This window comes from Meleagris gallopavo, chromosome 5 (genome assembly GCF_000146605.3).
Source record: "Meleagris gallopavo isolate NT-WF06-2002-E0010 breed Aviagen turkey brand Nicholas breeding stock chromosome 5, Turkey_5.1, whole genome shotgun sequence".
Taxonomy (NCBI): Eukaryota; Metazoa; Chordata; class Aves; order Galliformes; family Phasianidae; genus Meleagris; species Meleagris gallopavo.
The window spans coordinates 38514391-38530342 of record NC_015015.2 but is presented as its reverse complement, the minus strand read 5'-3'; the positions used below and the strand labels follow the sequence as shown (position 1 = coordinate 38530342).

At 42.6% G+C, this 15952-nt stretch overlaps 1 protein-coding gene across 7 annotated transcripts in view; it reads right to left on the bottom strand.

Moving 5' to 3' along the window:
• Positions 1–15952, bottom strand: part of ADCK1 (aarF domain containing kinase 1) — a 78173-nt gene that overhangs the window by 8856 nt on the left and 53365 nt on the right. For all 7 annotated transcript variants that reach the window (XM_019615781.2, XM_019615779.2, XM_019615782.2 and 4 more), the window contains one exon: positions 9755–9871. In XM_019615781.2, the coding sequence (XP_019471326.1) occupies positions 9755–9871 (117 nt within the window). The remainder of the gene's footprint in view (positions 1–9754; positions 9872–15952) is intronic.

The window sequence follows — 15952 nt, the reverse complement described above, 5'->3', positions numbered from 1 at the left end:
AAATTGAATTCTGCTTTTCCCAGTTTCTCAGCTTTCTATTTCCACATCCCCAAAGGAGCAGTGAAAGGGGACCAGGACAAAGTGTGATTTTTGAATATACATGGGAATAAGGTATTTAAAATACCTGTGGAAAAACAACTGGAAGAACCTGTCATCTAAGCCACCAAATTTCCCATACATGCTTACCCCTGCTTTGCTTTCTCTATACAGTACTCCATCACTATTAGCCTTCAGTGCACTCTTACTGAAAATGCCACTGGATAAATAACTTATAAACAATTAATTTTGGAAGAATGCAATCAGGTGAAATGAGAAAAACACATGAAAACCTCTACTCTGGTCAAGAGAGGAACTCAGCATGCATTTAGGCTGCGTAAGACCTTGGGGTGAAGGTGCAGAGCAAATTAGACAAAAGGTTGCAATGATTTACAGTAGCAAAACCAAAGTAAACACAAACAAACGTTTTGTTATGACAGGAGAGGTCATCATTCCTCTCCCTGATTGTCATTCAGCATGAGGTCCTTATGATTACCAGGGTCTACCAGCTTTGCTCTACTGAATGTAGTAAAAAAAATTTAAAAATCACCCTTGGAATCCTGCATTCACTTTAAAACACCTCATTAAGAGAGATTCAAACAACACGGAATGTGTTTACAGAAAGCAAATAAATGAGCAGCATGCAGGAGGAATTTACTTAGGAAAAGGATTAAAATAGCTGAAGATTCTGAAGGTGGCTAAGGAATAGCAGAGGAGAAGCACTGTAACAATTTTCAAAGGTTTGAATACCAAAGAAACAGAGGCACTTGTAGTGCTGAATATGTTACAAGACACACAAGTAAGTAAAAAAGGATGTAACTAAGAATGGGACAATTTAGGCATAACATATAAGAAAAATGACTATGCTTGTCAGCGAGCAGAGCTGAGATGATACCAGACTCTGGCTCTGGCCAGAAGCATGTCCTTGCCCACAGCCAGAAGGCATGCTACTGCTTAAAACAAGTTCAATTTGTCCACCTGTGCTGCAGCAGAACATGGCACCAAGTGAGCCTGCATCTTCACAAGCCAACAGAAAACGAAACCTCCCATCGCCACATTATGTGACGTGATCATTACACTGTCAGGCAAGCTGCACATGTTCAATCCACTGTTTTCCTTCTTGAAAATGTAGCTGAGGAATAAGTAAATTGTACGAAGACTGCTCCAAAATTAACGCCTCTGGTTTTGTTATGCTGGCCTATGACGTCAGAGACAGATACTGGTGGCACGGCAGTAAAGGTCGAACCTTCCCATCAATATTCTGTTACACATTGTTGCTGGGCAACAGATGGCAGCAGAGGGGCAATCTGACAAAATGGTGCCAGACAGGAAAGTGCACATGAAACAAAAGAGGAGTAGAATTTCTTTATGCAGAAAAGATCCCACCCACCGACATTCACTGACACTTGCTGAACATTTACGGAGACCAAATAGTGGATGTGAGCACAGTGATGCAGAAGGTGGTGCAGATTTTTACAAGCACGGCATTCACACTCTTCTTCATCGCTGGCAAAAATGCATAGCTAATAGTGGTGACTATGCTGAAAAAACTGATTTGCAGCTGAGAATTTGCTCTGTGAAACAGTGTTAATGTTTTCTTTGTATTTGTTGTGCTTTCCGCAGAAATAAATAGCAGACATTACTTTCAGAGCGACCTATGCATTGGCTTGTAACTCAAGTCCTGCTGAGTTACAAGCCAGTGCAGAAGAAAATAAGAATGCAGTACAGACATCAAGGATTTTCCCAAAATCAATGACTAATTTCAATCACATCCAGTTTATATCAATTGCTTCCTTTTCTAACAAATCCCTTGTTTAGCTCGTCCTCTCCCCCAACAGCATGTTTACCACAACAATAATTATCAGCATAAGTACAGCATGAATACAGCCCCATTTCTACAGAATGTCCCTTTATCTGATGTGTTGAAGGAGTCAACCTACCCTTAACACAGTTGCACCATAGTAGAAACATGCACCCTGCCAACTGAGTAATATCCCAAATTTAATTCTAATATGTCACTTTCCTCTGATAAACTCCCAGCATTTTTAAGAAACTCTTCTCATTAGTTTTAAGACTACGGCTTTTCACTTGGTATTTCTCATTTTTATCCCTTTCTATCACTTTAGTCCTCAAGGCCACCAAGTGCTATTGCTACTTTAATCCTTCTCTATAGTGACAGAACTTCCCAAATTGGCGCTATCTGCAACCTCCTTCAGAAAGTTCTGCTCATGTCAAGGTCATTACTGAAATTACTAATAAAATCAGTGTGAAGGGCAAACCTTGCAAAGCTCAGCTACAGTAATATTTTTCCACAATTGCCTCTATCCATTTCTTACCTACCTTGTGGCTTACCCACCTTTTCTAGTTATCTGACTCATAAGTAGCACATCAAGTGTTTTACCAAGTACACCTACTGCATTTCTGTCACCTAATTCAGAGGACCTCAAGCTGCATGGCTGCACAAATAGCAGTAGTGATATATTTCTTCTCGTACGCACACATAGCTTTGCTGCCATCAGTGTTACCCAGCACTGCTGGACTACAGGTGACAATTTGGAAAGTATAGAAAACGTTATTCTCCTGTGTCCCACTTCTTGGTGAACTCATATTATATCCCCTTGCATAGAACTCCATAGCAGCAAAACTCCAGACACACACCAGTCCCTGTAAGTAACGTACATCTTAACAAAGCAGCACACCCAGCTGACAGAACAACAAATAAAAAAACACTGTAAGGCTCATCACAAATAAATATACTTACAAATACTAGGGCAATATGCATAATTATCAAGAAAAAAATACTAGTGAGTGCAAATTTAAGCCTACGTATACTCCCCTAGTAACAAGATGGCACATATATCATGTTTGTTGGTAGCTGCAATGTAACACTGGCTAGCGTCACCCAGCAGAAGTCACTGATACTTTCCTGGTCTCCTGACCAAGCTGCAGAGGTCTTGGCTCCATGGTGCCAACTGAGACGAAGATGAAGGGCAAAGAAAAAAAATCTTACGACGCGGTCACTGTAGAGCAGATCTCTCTGCTGCCCTGATAAGACCCATATTACACTGCCTCATAGGGCATTATCCTTTCCTGTCCCACCTCCATTTGTGACTGTCTCTTTAGATCAGGAGTAGATACTAGTCTCTAGCCTTAATTTGGCTGTAATATTTGCCAATTATTTTAAGAGATGGCGACACTAACTTCTATTGATCTCATTAAAAGTAAAGGTCGTTGTGCAGCTCATTTCTCAGGGCTCAATATTACCTCCTCAGGCCAAAAGAATAGCATTGATTTTGGAACCTTAATCGAAGGTTAATTGGATTGAAGTGTGTATTGGGTTTTTGCTTTCTTTTGCTGTTGTTATTATAGCCATCATCTACGGGTTTGCTTAATCCTTCCAGGACAATCCTGCCCAATTAAACTTGTGTCAAATTAGCAAAGGGTGTGGATGGAGAATAGCTACAATTTGGAGCCTGCTTTTTGTCTCTGCTCTGTAATGGCTCCTTTCCACAGAAGATTAGAATGGTCACACACAAGAGATCCTATTTCACACTCTATCTTCCATGATGCAGTTGTGAGAATCTAAACACGGTGCTCTGTAACGCAGCACCATCACTATGCACTGCTGGACACATAAGTTGTCATTAAGATATGGGAGTAGTTTTTAGGATTCCTGGAGTGTACATCTAGCATGCCCCAAACTCTTTCTTGAGAACTGAGAAGATTATTTTCCAATGAATGACCCATCTTCTATGGCACATAAGTTGAGAGACTTCAGACTTACCTGGGCAGGAAACTGAGGGATTAATTTGGTAAGTTTCTACAAAAACGATCAATTGGTGTTTATTTAATTGCTACTTGCATATTAGCCAGACCTCAAATAGCTAGGGGGTTCACTGGCTTGGCTTCAAATGTGGATGTGTTTCCTTAGGTTCAATGTAAAGGATCTTGCTGAGATTCTTGAGCCATATACACTTGATTTCACTGATGACTGAGACTGACTTTCAATGAGAGAAGGGTTTGCCTGTAATTTAACTCTTTATGTGGTGTCTCTTGCAACTCCCTGGATTAAATCAGCAGGGATAAGAATAACCATTTTCCCCAGGAACTCCATGCTCCATTTCATCTAACACTTGAGTTTTATAAACACAAACACTTGAGACATGAGAGTTTTCCACACTTGCATTGACAAAGGGATTCCAGTCTAGGAAATCCTACTTTAATTTTGGCAGCTTGAAGACAGCAGCTCCTGCCTCTAGGCTGAAGGGTAAACTTCACACTAAAAGCATATTTTAAGTTGCAAAGCTGTTAACTATCAGGAGACTCTTTATCAGACTAAGAGATACTGTTGCAGTAAGGACTCTATTTAGTAACTGAAGGAAGCAGAAAGCCACATAGGATGGGGTGACAGATGGCAACAATTGCACACAGTAGCTCATCTTAAGTACCTCAGCTGTTTGCTTTCACTTCTCAGCTGGACAAAACACTGACTTCTGAATCATCCACAGCCCGTGAACAAGCTCTTAGCAAGCTGAAGCACGTGACACCATTTCCTTTTCCCTGACTCAAACGTAAGCCATGGCAATCATGGTGAATACCCCCTCCAAACAATTAGAATAGAATTAGATTATCAGGAGCAGTCAACATGGATTCATCAAAAGGAAATCATTCCTGACAAACCTGTTTGCCTTCTATGATGTCATCACCGACTGGGTAGGCAGGGGTTGTGGACATTGTGCACCTTGACTTCTGCAAGGTGTCTGACATCATCTCCCACAATATTCTTGTTATCAAACTTAGAAAGTGTGGGACAGATGAGTGGATGGTGAGGTAGACTGACAACTGGCTGACTGGCATAGCACATCAGCAGAACAGAGTCTGGCTGGAGACCTGTAACTAGTGGTATTTGCCAGGGGCTGGTGCTGGGTCCAATCTTGTTCAATATCCTCATTAACAACCTGGATGAAGGAAGAGACTCCATGCTCAGCAAGTTTGTTGATGGTACAAAACTGGGAGGAGTGGCCACCACAGTTGGGCAGGGAGGAACCTGATGAGGCTGAACAAGAGCACGTACAGAGTCTCGTACCTGGGGAAGAATAACTGCATGCATCAGTACAGATTAGGGGCTGACCTGCTGGAAAGGAGCTCTGCAGAGAAAGACATGGGAGTCCTGATGGACAACAGGCTGGCGATGAGCCAGCAGCGTGCCCTTGTGGCCAAGAAAGCCAATGGTATCCTGGGGTGCATTAGAAAGAGCGTGGCCAGCAGGTCAAGGGAAGCGATACTCCCCCTCTGCTCTGCCCCAGTGACATTTAGACATTTAAAATACTGTGTCCAGTTTAAAAAAAAAATAGGGATCTTCTGGAAAGAGTCCCACGGAGGGCCACAAAAATGATAAAAGGCCTGAAGCATCTACCATATCAGGAAAGGCTGAGTAACATTGGTGTGTTCAGCCTTGAGAAAAGAAGACTGAGATGGGATATGATAAATATTTAGAAATATCTAAAGAGAGGCAGGAGGCAAATGGATGAGGCCAGGCTCTTCTCAGTGGTGTGTAGCAATGGAACAAGGAGTAATGGCCTAGAACTTGAACATCGGAAATTCCATACAAATGTGAGGAAGAATTTCTTAACGCTAAAGATGACAGAGCACTGGAACAGGCTGCCCAGAGATGTTGTGGAGTCTCCTTCTATGGAGATATTCAAAATCCATCTGGATGCATATCTGTGCGATCCACTACAGGCTACCTGCTTTGGCAGGGGGTTTGGACTCAATGATCTCTTGAGGTCCCTTTCAACTCTTGCAATTTTGTGATTCTGTGGCGAACTCTTCACTTGACTACCTGAACCTGCTGATTAGTTGAAAGCAATACCAGCATGTGCACATGTGCAAGCTCCACAGCTCCCTCAGCCTGCTGACCCAGTAGCCTTTACTAAAACAGCCTTTTAGATACTAAAGTATCTAAAGTATCTATATTTTAGTATACTAAAGTATATTAAAGTATCTAAAAGAATAGATAGGGTGGACACCTACGCAGCAGATCAAAGATAACATCAAAATTTGTAAATGGACAAAATCTCTAAATTGATCAGATAAAATCGGAATGGGTGCAAAAGAGGCATTTGTGCCACTTGGTTCTTTTTTAGAAGTTCATGCTCTATTTTCTTCCTTCTTTATACAGTATGCTACAAATGTGCTGAGAGCTCCACAGACCATTTTTCCTTCCTTCTCTGCTCTACTCACATCCTCCAAATATATCTTCCTAAGCAAGAATGTAAATAATGTCTTGAGACAAGAATGATTCAGTTTCCAAGTGGTGGCTTTTTCAACCCTACCATGGCCTGGACTTCTCTCAAAATTCATACCAGCTTATTTCTTCATAACTCCCCTCTCCAGTTCACTGTCAATATCCTAGCTGCATTCTCATCCTCTGCTACACTTGCACATGAATAAGTAACTGTTACACAGGCAGATATTTCAGTGTTTGCACTTGTCTTTAGAAATCAAAGCCTTCTCTGATTAAATGCCATTACAGTCCAGCGCTTGGACGGATCCAGAGAGATTAATGTGCTCTTGGGCAGCTTTAATGATAATCCTGCTACAGACGGTATTAAGTAAATGTCAGTAACCTGGTTTGAAGGGAGCTTTCACCTCAGGGATCTTTTCCATTTAGAGAAGAGAAGCTCAGCTTGATTTCAAGGCTGCGTTGTCACAAAAGAGAAATCCTGCTTATTGAAGACTCCTCTTTCTCTGCTCAGTAAAACAAAATGGAGTAAGATGATAGGATTGATAAACAGATTCAAGTGATATATGGGGCACTAATGCATCTCTTGAAAACAAAAACTGGTGTATAAGTCACATCATAGTTTTGGAATTTTTGTTGCCACTCCCTCCACAAGTTCCTTTCAGTGCCTGCTGCCTTTTGCTCATTTTGCCACCATGCCATGCAGTTCCTTACCCATAGCATCAAACAGCAGCAAATACTGGACTTTGGTCATACCTGTTCCCATCTGCTGCATCTCACACAGTTCCTACCTCACCTTACTGTGGCCACAGTAACAGACCTTATACCTCGTCATATACTTCTGACAGGGTTGGTGCCCTCTTTTGTACTGTTACTTTATTGGCAATCGGGAAAAGATAATTATTAATTTGGAGGAGCAGGGAGAGAAAGAAAGGAAGAACAGCTCAGCACAGGTACTGAAATAGTCAGCAGGAATGCGTGATTCTACCACTGAGATGAATAACATCCCACACATGACAGACTACCAGAAACCTCTGCAGCTTATACTTTGCCATAGTAAAAATTTGTTGACAACTTTTTTATAATTACATTTTTACAGACCAATAAAATACATGGTTTCATTGCTGTATGGAACCTATCCTGCCAAGGTATCACAAAACAACCTTCCCAAAGGAATAAATGAAGAAAAACAAGAGCTCAGTTTTCTAACTCTAAAGGTTCTAAATCTCTTCTATTAAAGCAAAGACCCCTTTGCAAGTTAGGGAAAAAAAAATGAAATCAGCTTCTTCTGTACTTGATTTTGACATATGCTCCCAGCAAAATATCCCATTGAAAAGCTGAAATTATTGAGTTTTCCACATTGGCTGGCTGGAGAAAGCTCTGGAAGATTGCCAAGAATGCACTTCCCTGGGCTTCTCCATACAACTTTGCTACCTCCAGCAGTTTGAGAATTCAAACAATCGAAGCATCAAGCAGATCTGCTGGGCTGGTTAACTCAGTCTCAGAATAGATCTTCCATCCAAGAACTTTGAGGAAGCCCTGCTCAAAATGTGAATGTAAATATTGTTCAAAAGACCTCCTGCTAAGGCATCAAAATGAGCCTGACTATGTTGGATATTGAGAAATACTTAGTTTTGTATCTAAGTGCCATGGGCTACATTTGACCTTTGCCCAGATAGCAGAAGAAAAGGGCTTATGTAAGATATATTTGCTCAAAGAAACAACTCACATTTGACCAGTTGTTTTGTCTGGGAGAATGGAGCTGACTGGTTGCTCTGAAGTCAAACTAGGCTTTTTAAATTTCAAATGACACAGAAGTTCACCAGCTATCATGTTCTTCTGAGACACACAATGATGCGCTGCAGAACCAGATGCATCATCAGGAACCTACCTTGTAAATATAAAGGAAGATAATCAGCACAAAATAGACACAGAATTGTGTCTACCTCTGATCAGCTGACAATCATTTCTCTGACTCCCTGATGAGAGTGAGGAGAAAAACTAATGACCAAAATGTTCCAAAAGTTTCCCAATGGAGATGTGAAAGAAGACAGACTGTATTATACACAAGGAAGTCATTCAAGAAGTCTCTTTAATAAAAATTGATCAGACATCTTTCAGAGAAGAGGAAGTCATTCACTACTGTCCGTCGACCTTGATTTGCTCATTATAATTAGAATGGAAAGAGAGACTCAAAATCTACCTTAACCTTTGAATTTTCTTTCCCATATATCAGTGGTAAAACAAGAAAAGATGCCTGTCTTTTGCCTGCAGCAGTTACTAGAAAATATTTTATTGGCTTCTGCTGGGTGCAAGAGCAGAGAAAGAAGTGTTCTATGCAGAGAAGGCAGCAGGTTGCTTAGTCCTCCACCAGACATTTTTCTGATATCATGGTGACTTAGGGAAATAGTGGAGAAAATACAACATTCTCTCTTTGTGAGGCATACCAAACTCACTTTTCCCTTCCCCTGAAACAACTTTAGTATATCTTAACCAACACCACAATAACTTTCCTATAGATAGAAAGTGGAAGCAGAAAGGAATAAGAGTAGAGAGAGAGGAAGCATTCAGATGTGAGAATTAAGTGGATGGGCAGATTAAGTACAATTGATTTTGTTAGCCCTTTAATAGCCAATCAACCAAGTGTGGCTTTGAGGTTCATTAATAGGGCACAATGAGAAAGGCAAGAAGCACTGCCTCAGTCAGCATTCACTGACCAAGAGGGGTGGTCTTCCACATTGTTGAATGGCCTGAAACTCTTCCCTCACGCACCTTAGCTTTCTTGTTTCCTCAAGAATCTCTTAGCCATAGAGAATCCAAATCTTCCAACTTCATGCCACACAAATTATCTTATCCATCAGAGAAATGTGGCTTCCCCAGGGATAAAATCTAGCAGCTGTTTAATGAGGGGCAGGAAAATTACACAGTATATAGGAGCAAGAAACAAAGAAGAAAACTATCAAGTTACATACAAAAGAAAGAGAAAGATTTTGGAAATCAGAACTGAACAATCCAAGAATATTATGCAAAACGCCATGGGTCAAGCCACTCCAGTAACTATGATCATACAAGGCCTATAATTTGTGCCTCCTAATGGGTTACAAAAGCTACATCCCATGCATTTGCCCAAGAGAAAATCAATGCTGAAGGAAGATAGAGGAAGAAAAGAGACAAAAAGATCAGAAGCTGAAGCTGTTCTATTAGGATAACACGAACTGTCACGTTGGAACAAAACATTGGTGTACACAGTGTAAAAGCATGATTATCACTCTGAAGATCTCTCTAGCTGTGCAATCCTACAGAAGGGTGTCCCCAAAAGGGATTGTATACATTCCCAAAAGTAGAAGAACTGAGATCTTTCAGATTGATTACTCTCTTCATACCTGTGTATGCTCCCTTTTCTGCCCTTCCTGACCTATCAGCCTTGGTCTAACATTGCTCACATGCCCAATTCAGAGGCGGCTGAGAAAATACCTCATTGACATCAATGCCATTCTTCTCCATGTATGCCTTGTCGTTCACCTGTCCTCCTTCCATGAACTCCATGAGAAGAACACGCCTTGTTGAGAGCTCCCAATAGATTCTGGGGACCTGAAAAGGGTATAGATGGCTTGGGTCAAACAACAGGCTGTGGAAAGGAAGGAGAACATATCACATACAGTTCAGAAAAGGAACAAAAAAGCAAGAGGTTGAAATAAGGACTTCTTTTCACCCTGAGCACAACAGAGGTAAATCCATCTGATGGCACTGCAGGTCTCTTCCCTAGGACAGCTGCAAAGCAACACACCAATACAACAGAAGAGTCTGTGCTTGTGGAACATTTCAGGCACCACTCTACAAGATTTTGACCTCTTCCCACTCCCACTTATTGTCTGACACCTCTTCCTCATCTGCTCCACAGCTCCTACAACTGGCTTGCTCAGTACCAACTACAAGTTTCTGAATCATTCGCTTGGTGCCTTTAGACAGGAAACAGATCTCCTTTGCTACACACAGGGCCCACTTACACAGTTCTAGAAATGATAAGACATCATCATAAATTGCATCTCAGCAGTGCTCCTTGGAACACAAACACATTTGAGCTGACAAACCTCATGTATTTAGGCCATCTGCAATCAAACTGGGAGAAAAATCAAGTGTCACAAATAAAGGGCTTGTCATAGAAACCCTGGGATACCCTTAACTATCTTATTGCCAATGTAATGTGACACAGTAACGAGTGTAAAATGTCAAAGCACTTTTCATTCAATCTGCAGTAAATCAAGCTGAGTGAGGTCTAAGGAGGAGGCACTGTGTCACACAGGGATGCAGTGACGCAGTATAACAGAAGTCTTAGCTCAGGCAGGCTCCCCATTTCCAGTCTCTATGATAAATTCTTCCAGTGCTGAAGCTTCCACTGTCAAAAGACTGATATTACTGAAGTTCCCTTTGGATACTCCTCACATTGTTGCACTTCAGTGTATCAAGATGTCCACATTTATCTTCACATGTAGGAGAAATTGGATGGGTACATTCTACCAAGGACGTAAGAGAGCTCCATCTATTCCCACTACTGTACCCCAGTTCATAGAATCATAGATTCGTTTGAGTTGGAAGGGGCCTTTAAAGGTCATCTAGTCCAACTCCTCTGCAACGAACAGGGGCACCTACAGCTTGATCAGGTTGTTCAGAGACCTATTCAGTCCGATCCTGAATGCCTCCAGGGATGGGGCATCCGCCACCTCTCTGGGTAACTTGTTCCAGTGCTTCACTACCCTTAGCATAATCAAATATTTTCCTTATATAACCACTTTCAGATCGAAATTATTTCTACTTGTCCTTTCACAACAAACCCTGCTGAAGAGCCTGTCCCCTTAAAAGCCTCCCTTTAGATACTGAAAGGCTGCTCTCAGGTCTCCCCAGAGCCTTTTCTTTCCCACGCTGAACAGTCCCAGCTCTCTCAGCATGTCCTTGTAGAGGAGGTGTTCCACCCCCGATCATTTTTGTGGCCCTCCAATAGATATGCTCTAGCTGGTCCACATCTCTCTTGTACTGAGGACTCCTCCACATCTGGATGCAGTGCTCCAGGTGAGGTCTCACCAGCACAGAGTAGAGGCAGGATCACCTGCCTTGACCTGCTACCCATGCATCTATCAATGCAGCCTAGGATACAGTTAAAACATATTTTAGATTCTGCAAAGAGAAAGACAGCCATGCAGCTCCCTATCCTTACCCACAATCAGATGTGGACTTAAATTCACACACTTCAAGTGTCCAGCACACTGGGGTAGGGTAGGAAAAGATAAGGAATGTTATCCATCTAATTCAATCTAAACCAAAGTAACCAGCCAAGCTGCTTTTAGCTTATCAGAACTCTTGAACAAGCAGCAGTTGTTTTATATACTACTTGTAACTACTGACAATGGCTCAGTTCCTCACAGTTCCACAAACTACCTGCCTCCCGCACTATTCCTATTCTAGAGAGCTCATTTATCCAATCTCATTTATCCAATGAGCCGATTCTACCTTACCATGTACACGAGATCAGACCAAAGAGTCCTTTGCTGAGCAATTCCAACAGCTCTCAATCTTGTTGCTCAACACTCCTGGGATACTTTGCATGTTAACCTCATATATATTTGGATGCTAAGGAATTCAGTTACCTGCACTTGTAGTGGTTCACACTAATGTACAGCTATGCTCCACCACATTGCTCTCTACTGTCAACAGCTCTATATCCAGATAGAGACCAGACACAGGTGCTATCTCCTGGTGCTCTTCAATATCTTTATCAGTGACATAGACAGTGGGATTGAGCGTACCCTCAGCACAGTTGCTGATGACCCAAGCTGAATGGTGCAGTTGACACAATAGAAGGGAGAGACACTAACCAAGAGGGAGCTGGACACACTCAGAAACTGGGCACAAGAGAATCTGCACATGGTTTACAGGCTGGTTCAGCCCCGTCTAATGGGGCAGGTGGGACCCATGGCCCCAAGCCCTAGGAAAGAGAGAAATGAGAAGAGGGAAAAAAACATGCAGGGAGAAGGCAACGATCTGAGAAGGAAAGTTAATTTGCTAAGTATAATATTGGAATGCAAAATAACATAATTCTAATTATACTGTATTATATTAAGGCTAAGAAATCAAATGAAATGAGCAAGAGAGCATCCAAAACCAAAGGCCTTACTCTAATGCTAAAGACAAGATGGCCAGGGAGCACAGATGCAGAGACGAGCCATGAAAGAAGGGCGCATCTTGCAACCTGCAAACAGTTTTATCTTCCCTACTAACAGAAAATGAAAACAGAATAGTTTAAGTCTTTTGGGAGATGTAGTTCTTCCTCTCTTCTGAGGACCAGGTACCCGGAAATATCAAGAATCCATGGAACAGGAGCATTAACTCTAACTCCCAGTACACTGCATGATGTTATGATGTGGTATACCAATAACAACAATCAAAACCATGACAGAATCTAATCAGGTTTAACAAGGCCAAGCACAACATGCTGCATTTCTCTCAAGTCAATCTCAGATCTGAGTACAGATCAGGGGAAGAACTTCTCTGTGGAGAAGGATTTGAAGGTCCTGATAGACAGAAAGCTGGATGTGGGCCACCAGTGCTATCTTGTAGCCTAGAAGGCCAATGGTATCCTGGGCTCCATCAAAACACTGTCAGCTGCCCAGTGAGGTTGTGGATGACCCCTCTCTGGAAGCATTCAAGGCCAGGCTGGATAGGGCTTTGAGCAACATCGTGTACAGCGAAGTGTCCTTGCCTATAATAAGGGGGTTGAAAATAGATGATCTTAAAGGCCCCTTCCAATCCAAACCATTCTATGATTCTGTGAAAAGAGCAGTGACCAGCAGAAAGGAGGAAATGATTATTCCCTCTGCTCTGCCCCCATCTGGAGTACTATGCCCAACCCCGGAGACCCCAGCACAAGAAGGATGCAGCTGTTGAAGCAGGTCCAGAGGAGATCCATGAAGATGATCAAAGGGCTGCAACACCTCTCCTATGAATAAAGATTGAGGGAGTTGGGCGTGCTTAGCTTAGAGAAGACTCTGGGGGAGTCTTCACAACAATCTTACAGTATTTAAAGGGTTATTATAAATAGGAGGGAAATCAACTTTTTACATGAGTAAATAGCAATAGAACAAGGGGGAATAGCTTTAAAATTAAAGAGGGGATATTGAGGTTAAATGTCAGAAATAAATCCTTTACTCGGAGAGTGGTGATGCGCTGGAACAGGCTGCCCACAGAAGCGGTGGATGCCCCATCCCTGGAAGCATTCAAGGCCAGGCTGGATGGGATACTGGGCAGCCTGGTCTAGTGGCTGGCAACCCTGCCCATGGCAAGAGAATTGAATCTAGATGATCTTTAAAATGCTCTCCAACTTAAGCCGTTCTATAATTCTGGGACAAGAACAGTGAAAACTAAAAGCAAATGGTTTCACGAGACTCCATCTAGAATACGGTGTTCAGCTCTGGAACCCACAATGTAAGAAGGACATGGAGTGAGTCTAGAGAAAGGCCACAAGGAGCTGAAGGACAGGCACAAGAGGGCTGGAGCATCTCTCCTACGAAGAAAAGGCTGAGAGTTGACATTGTTCACCCTGAAGAAGAAAAGGCTCCAGGGAGAACCCACTGCCACCTTTCAGTATCTAAAAGGAGACCTACAAGAAAGCTGGAGAGGAGCATTTAATCAGGAACTGTAGCTATCGTAAACAGTCTTACTGCTTTAAACTAAAAGAAGGTAGGTTTAAATTAGATACGAGGAAGAAATAGTTCACTAAGAGGGTGCTGAGACACTGGAACAGGTTGCCCAAAAAAGCTGTCGAAGTTCCATCCCTGCAAGTGTTCAAGGTTGGGTTGGATGAGGCTTTAAGAAACCTGATCTACTGGACCGTGTCTCTGACAGTGGCAGGGGGGCTGGAAATAGATTATCTTTAAGGTCCTTTCTCACTCAAACACTTCTATGATTCTATGATTCTACAAAAACACCTTCCATCACCATCCATCCTCTTCTTTCTTCTCCTCCCTAGTGGTGAAGACAGAGAATGAGGATTACAGTCAGCCTCTGTCAGACCACATTCACCTGCTCTATGGTGAGCTCCTTCCCACTGCTGCAGGGGAAATTCTGCTCTGTGTCTGGAGCACATCCTTCTCTCCTTCTTCACTGACCTTAGTGGCTGCAAGGGCTGCTTATCTGTTTCTCACTTCTCTCTCCCCCAACCGCTGTGGTGCAGCAATTGTTCCCTTTTATCTGACATGGGGCAGTTGGCTGGGCTCTACTCACAAAGGCTACCCCTGCAGCTCTCCTCATACCAAAATCTTGCCACATAAGTCCAATACAGCAAGCTTCCCAGCTTATCTGGATGTCAACTCTTTGCAGAGTTATATTCATGACCAAACAAACTCCAAAACAAGAAGTCCCTGAGAGTCCCTCTAGCTGCTGTGGTTTGCCTCCTAGACACACAGATCCTCACTGCCTTAGATCATTTCAGATGACACTCATTCTTGTCTCAAGATTTACAGGGGCAAGTCAAAGGGCTTACAAAGAACCATCTAAGTTCTTGGAAATACCTCTCTCACTCACAGATGAATTCTTTGGTGACTTTTTTAATTACTCACAGAAGCTTGGGTGTAATGCTAGTGCATGGAAACAATTTATCTCTGGCTTTAAAAGCTCAACGAGGTTCACAGCACAAAATCCACTTCTTGGCTTTCTTACGTGTTTAGGAAAATTAATGATACAAGAGCCCAATTCTTCTGTTGCCTTTGGGTGATGAACATGTCTCTGAATTGGCAGGTCAGACAGGAGGATCCATTATTTAGTCATCTCAAGCCATTTGTTATTGTTACACATGTTGATATCATGATAGCTCCTTAACCCAGCAAGAAAGCAATTGGCCGTCTCCATGGGGATTTACTTCACAGTCTCCCTAGTTACAGCTGCAATGGATACAGCTCGCCAAGGTACATCCCTTCCGATAAGTGCCCACCCAGCAAAATCATTGGCCTTTGGCCTTCCGTAACCCCGGTGGCTTTTAGCTATCTGTGTTTACAAAAAGGCCAGTTGCTGCCACTGAACTTCAAAAGGCCTGCCCCAAACCTGGTAACAAGGAATTGTAGCCTTTGCATGGAGGAAGCAAGGAGAAAATGGACACATAGGCCTGTAAAGCCTAACAAAAACTCAATTCACTTCAGACATCTATCACTTCCATCTTGGGACTTCTGCATAAACAGGAGATCAAAACCTTGTGTTGATATCTGTATACAGGAGGGTCCAAAGGAATAGGTATTTTTTGCAGTCACTGGGTATGTGCAAATGCAGTTATGTCAGTGACTGTGGCCACAGGACTACAAGTGCTTAAGCATACCTGGGTATTTCCAGAATGCACACAGCAGAAGCCTATGCCTCATATACATCTGCAAAAGATGCTCATGTGAAAGTATAAAGATGTGAGCACGCCTGCTGTCACGATTTCATGATTTTTGGTTATCAGCATTCCACATCATAACATCATGTAATGCACTGGGGATTTGACTGCTGATGCTCAAGTTCCGGGTGCCTGTCCGGAGGAGAAGAGCAGCTACATTTCCCCAGGGGGCTCTGCGGTCAGCGAGGAGATAGAACTCCCGGCAAGGTCACCTGATGCTCTCTTCTTTGCCTGCGCTGCTTCGCTTGCGCTTC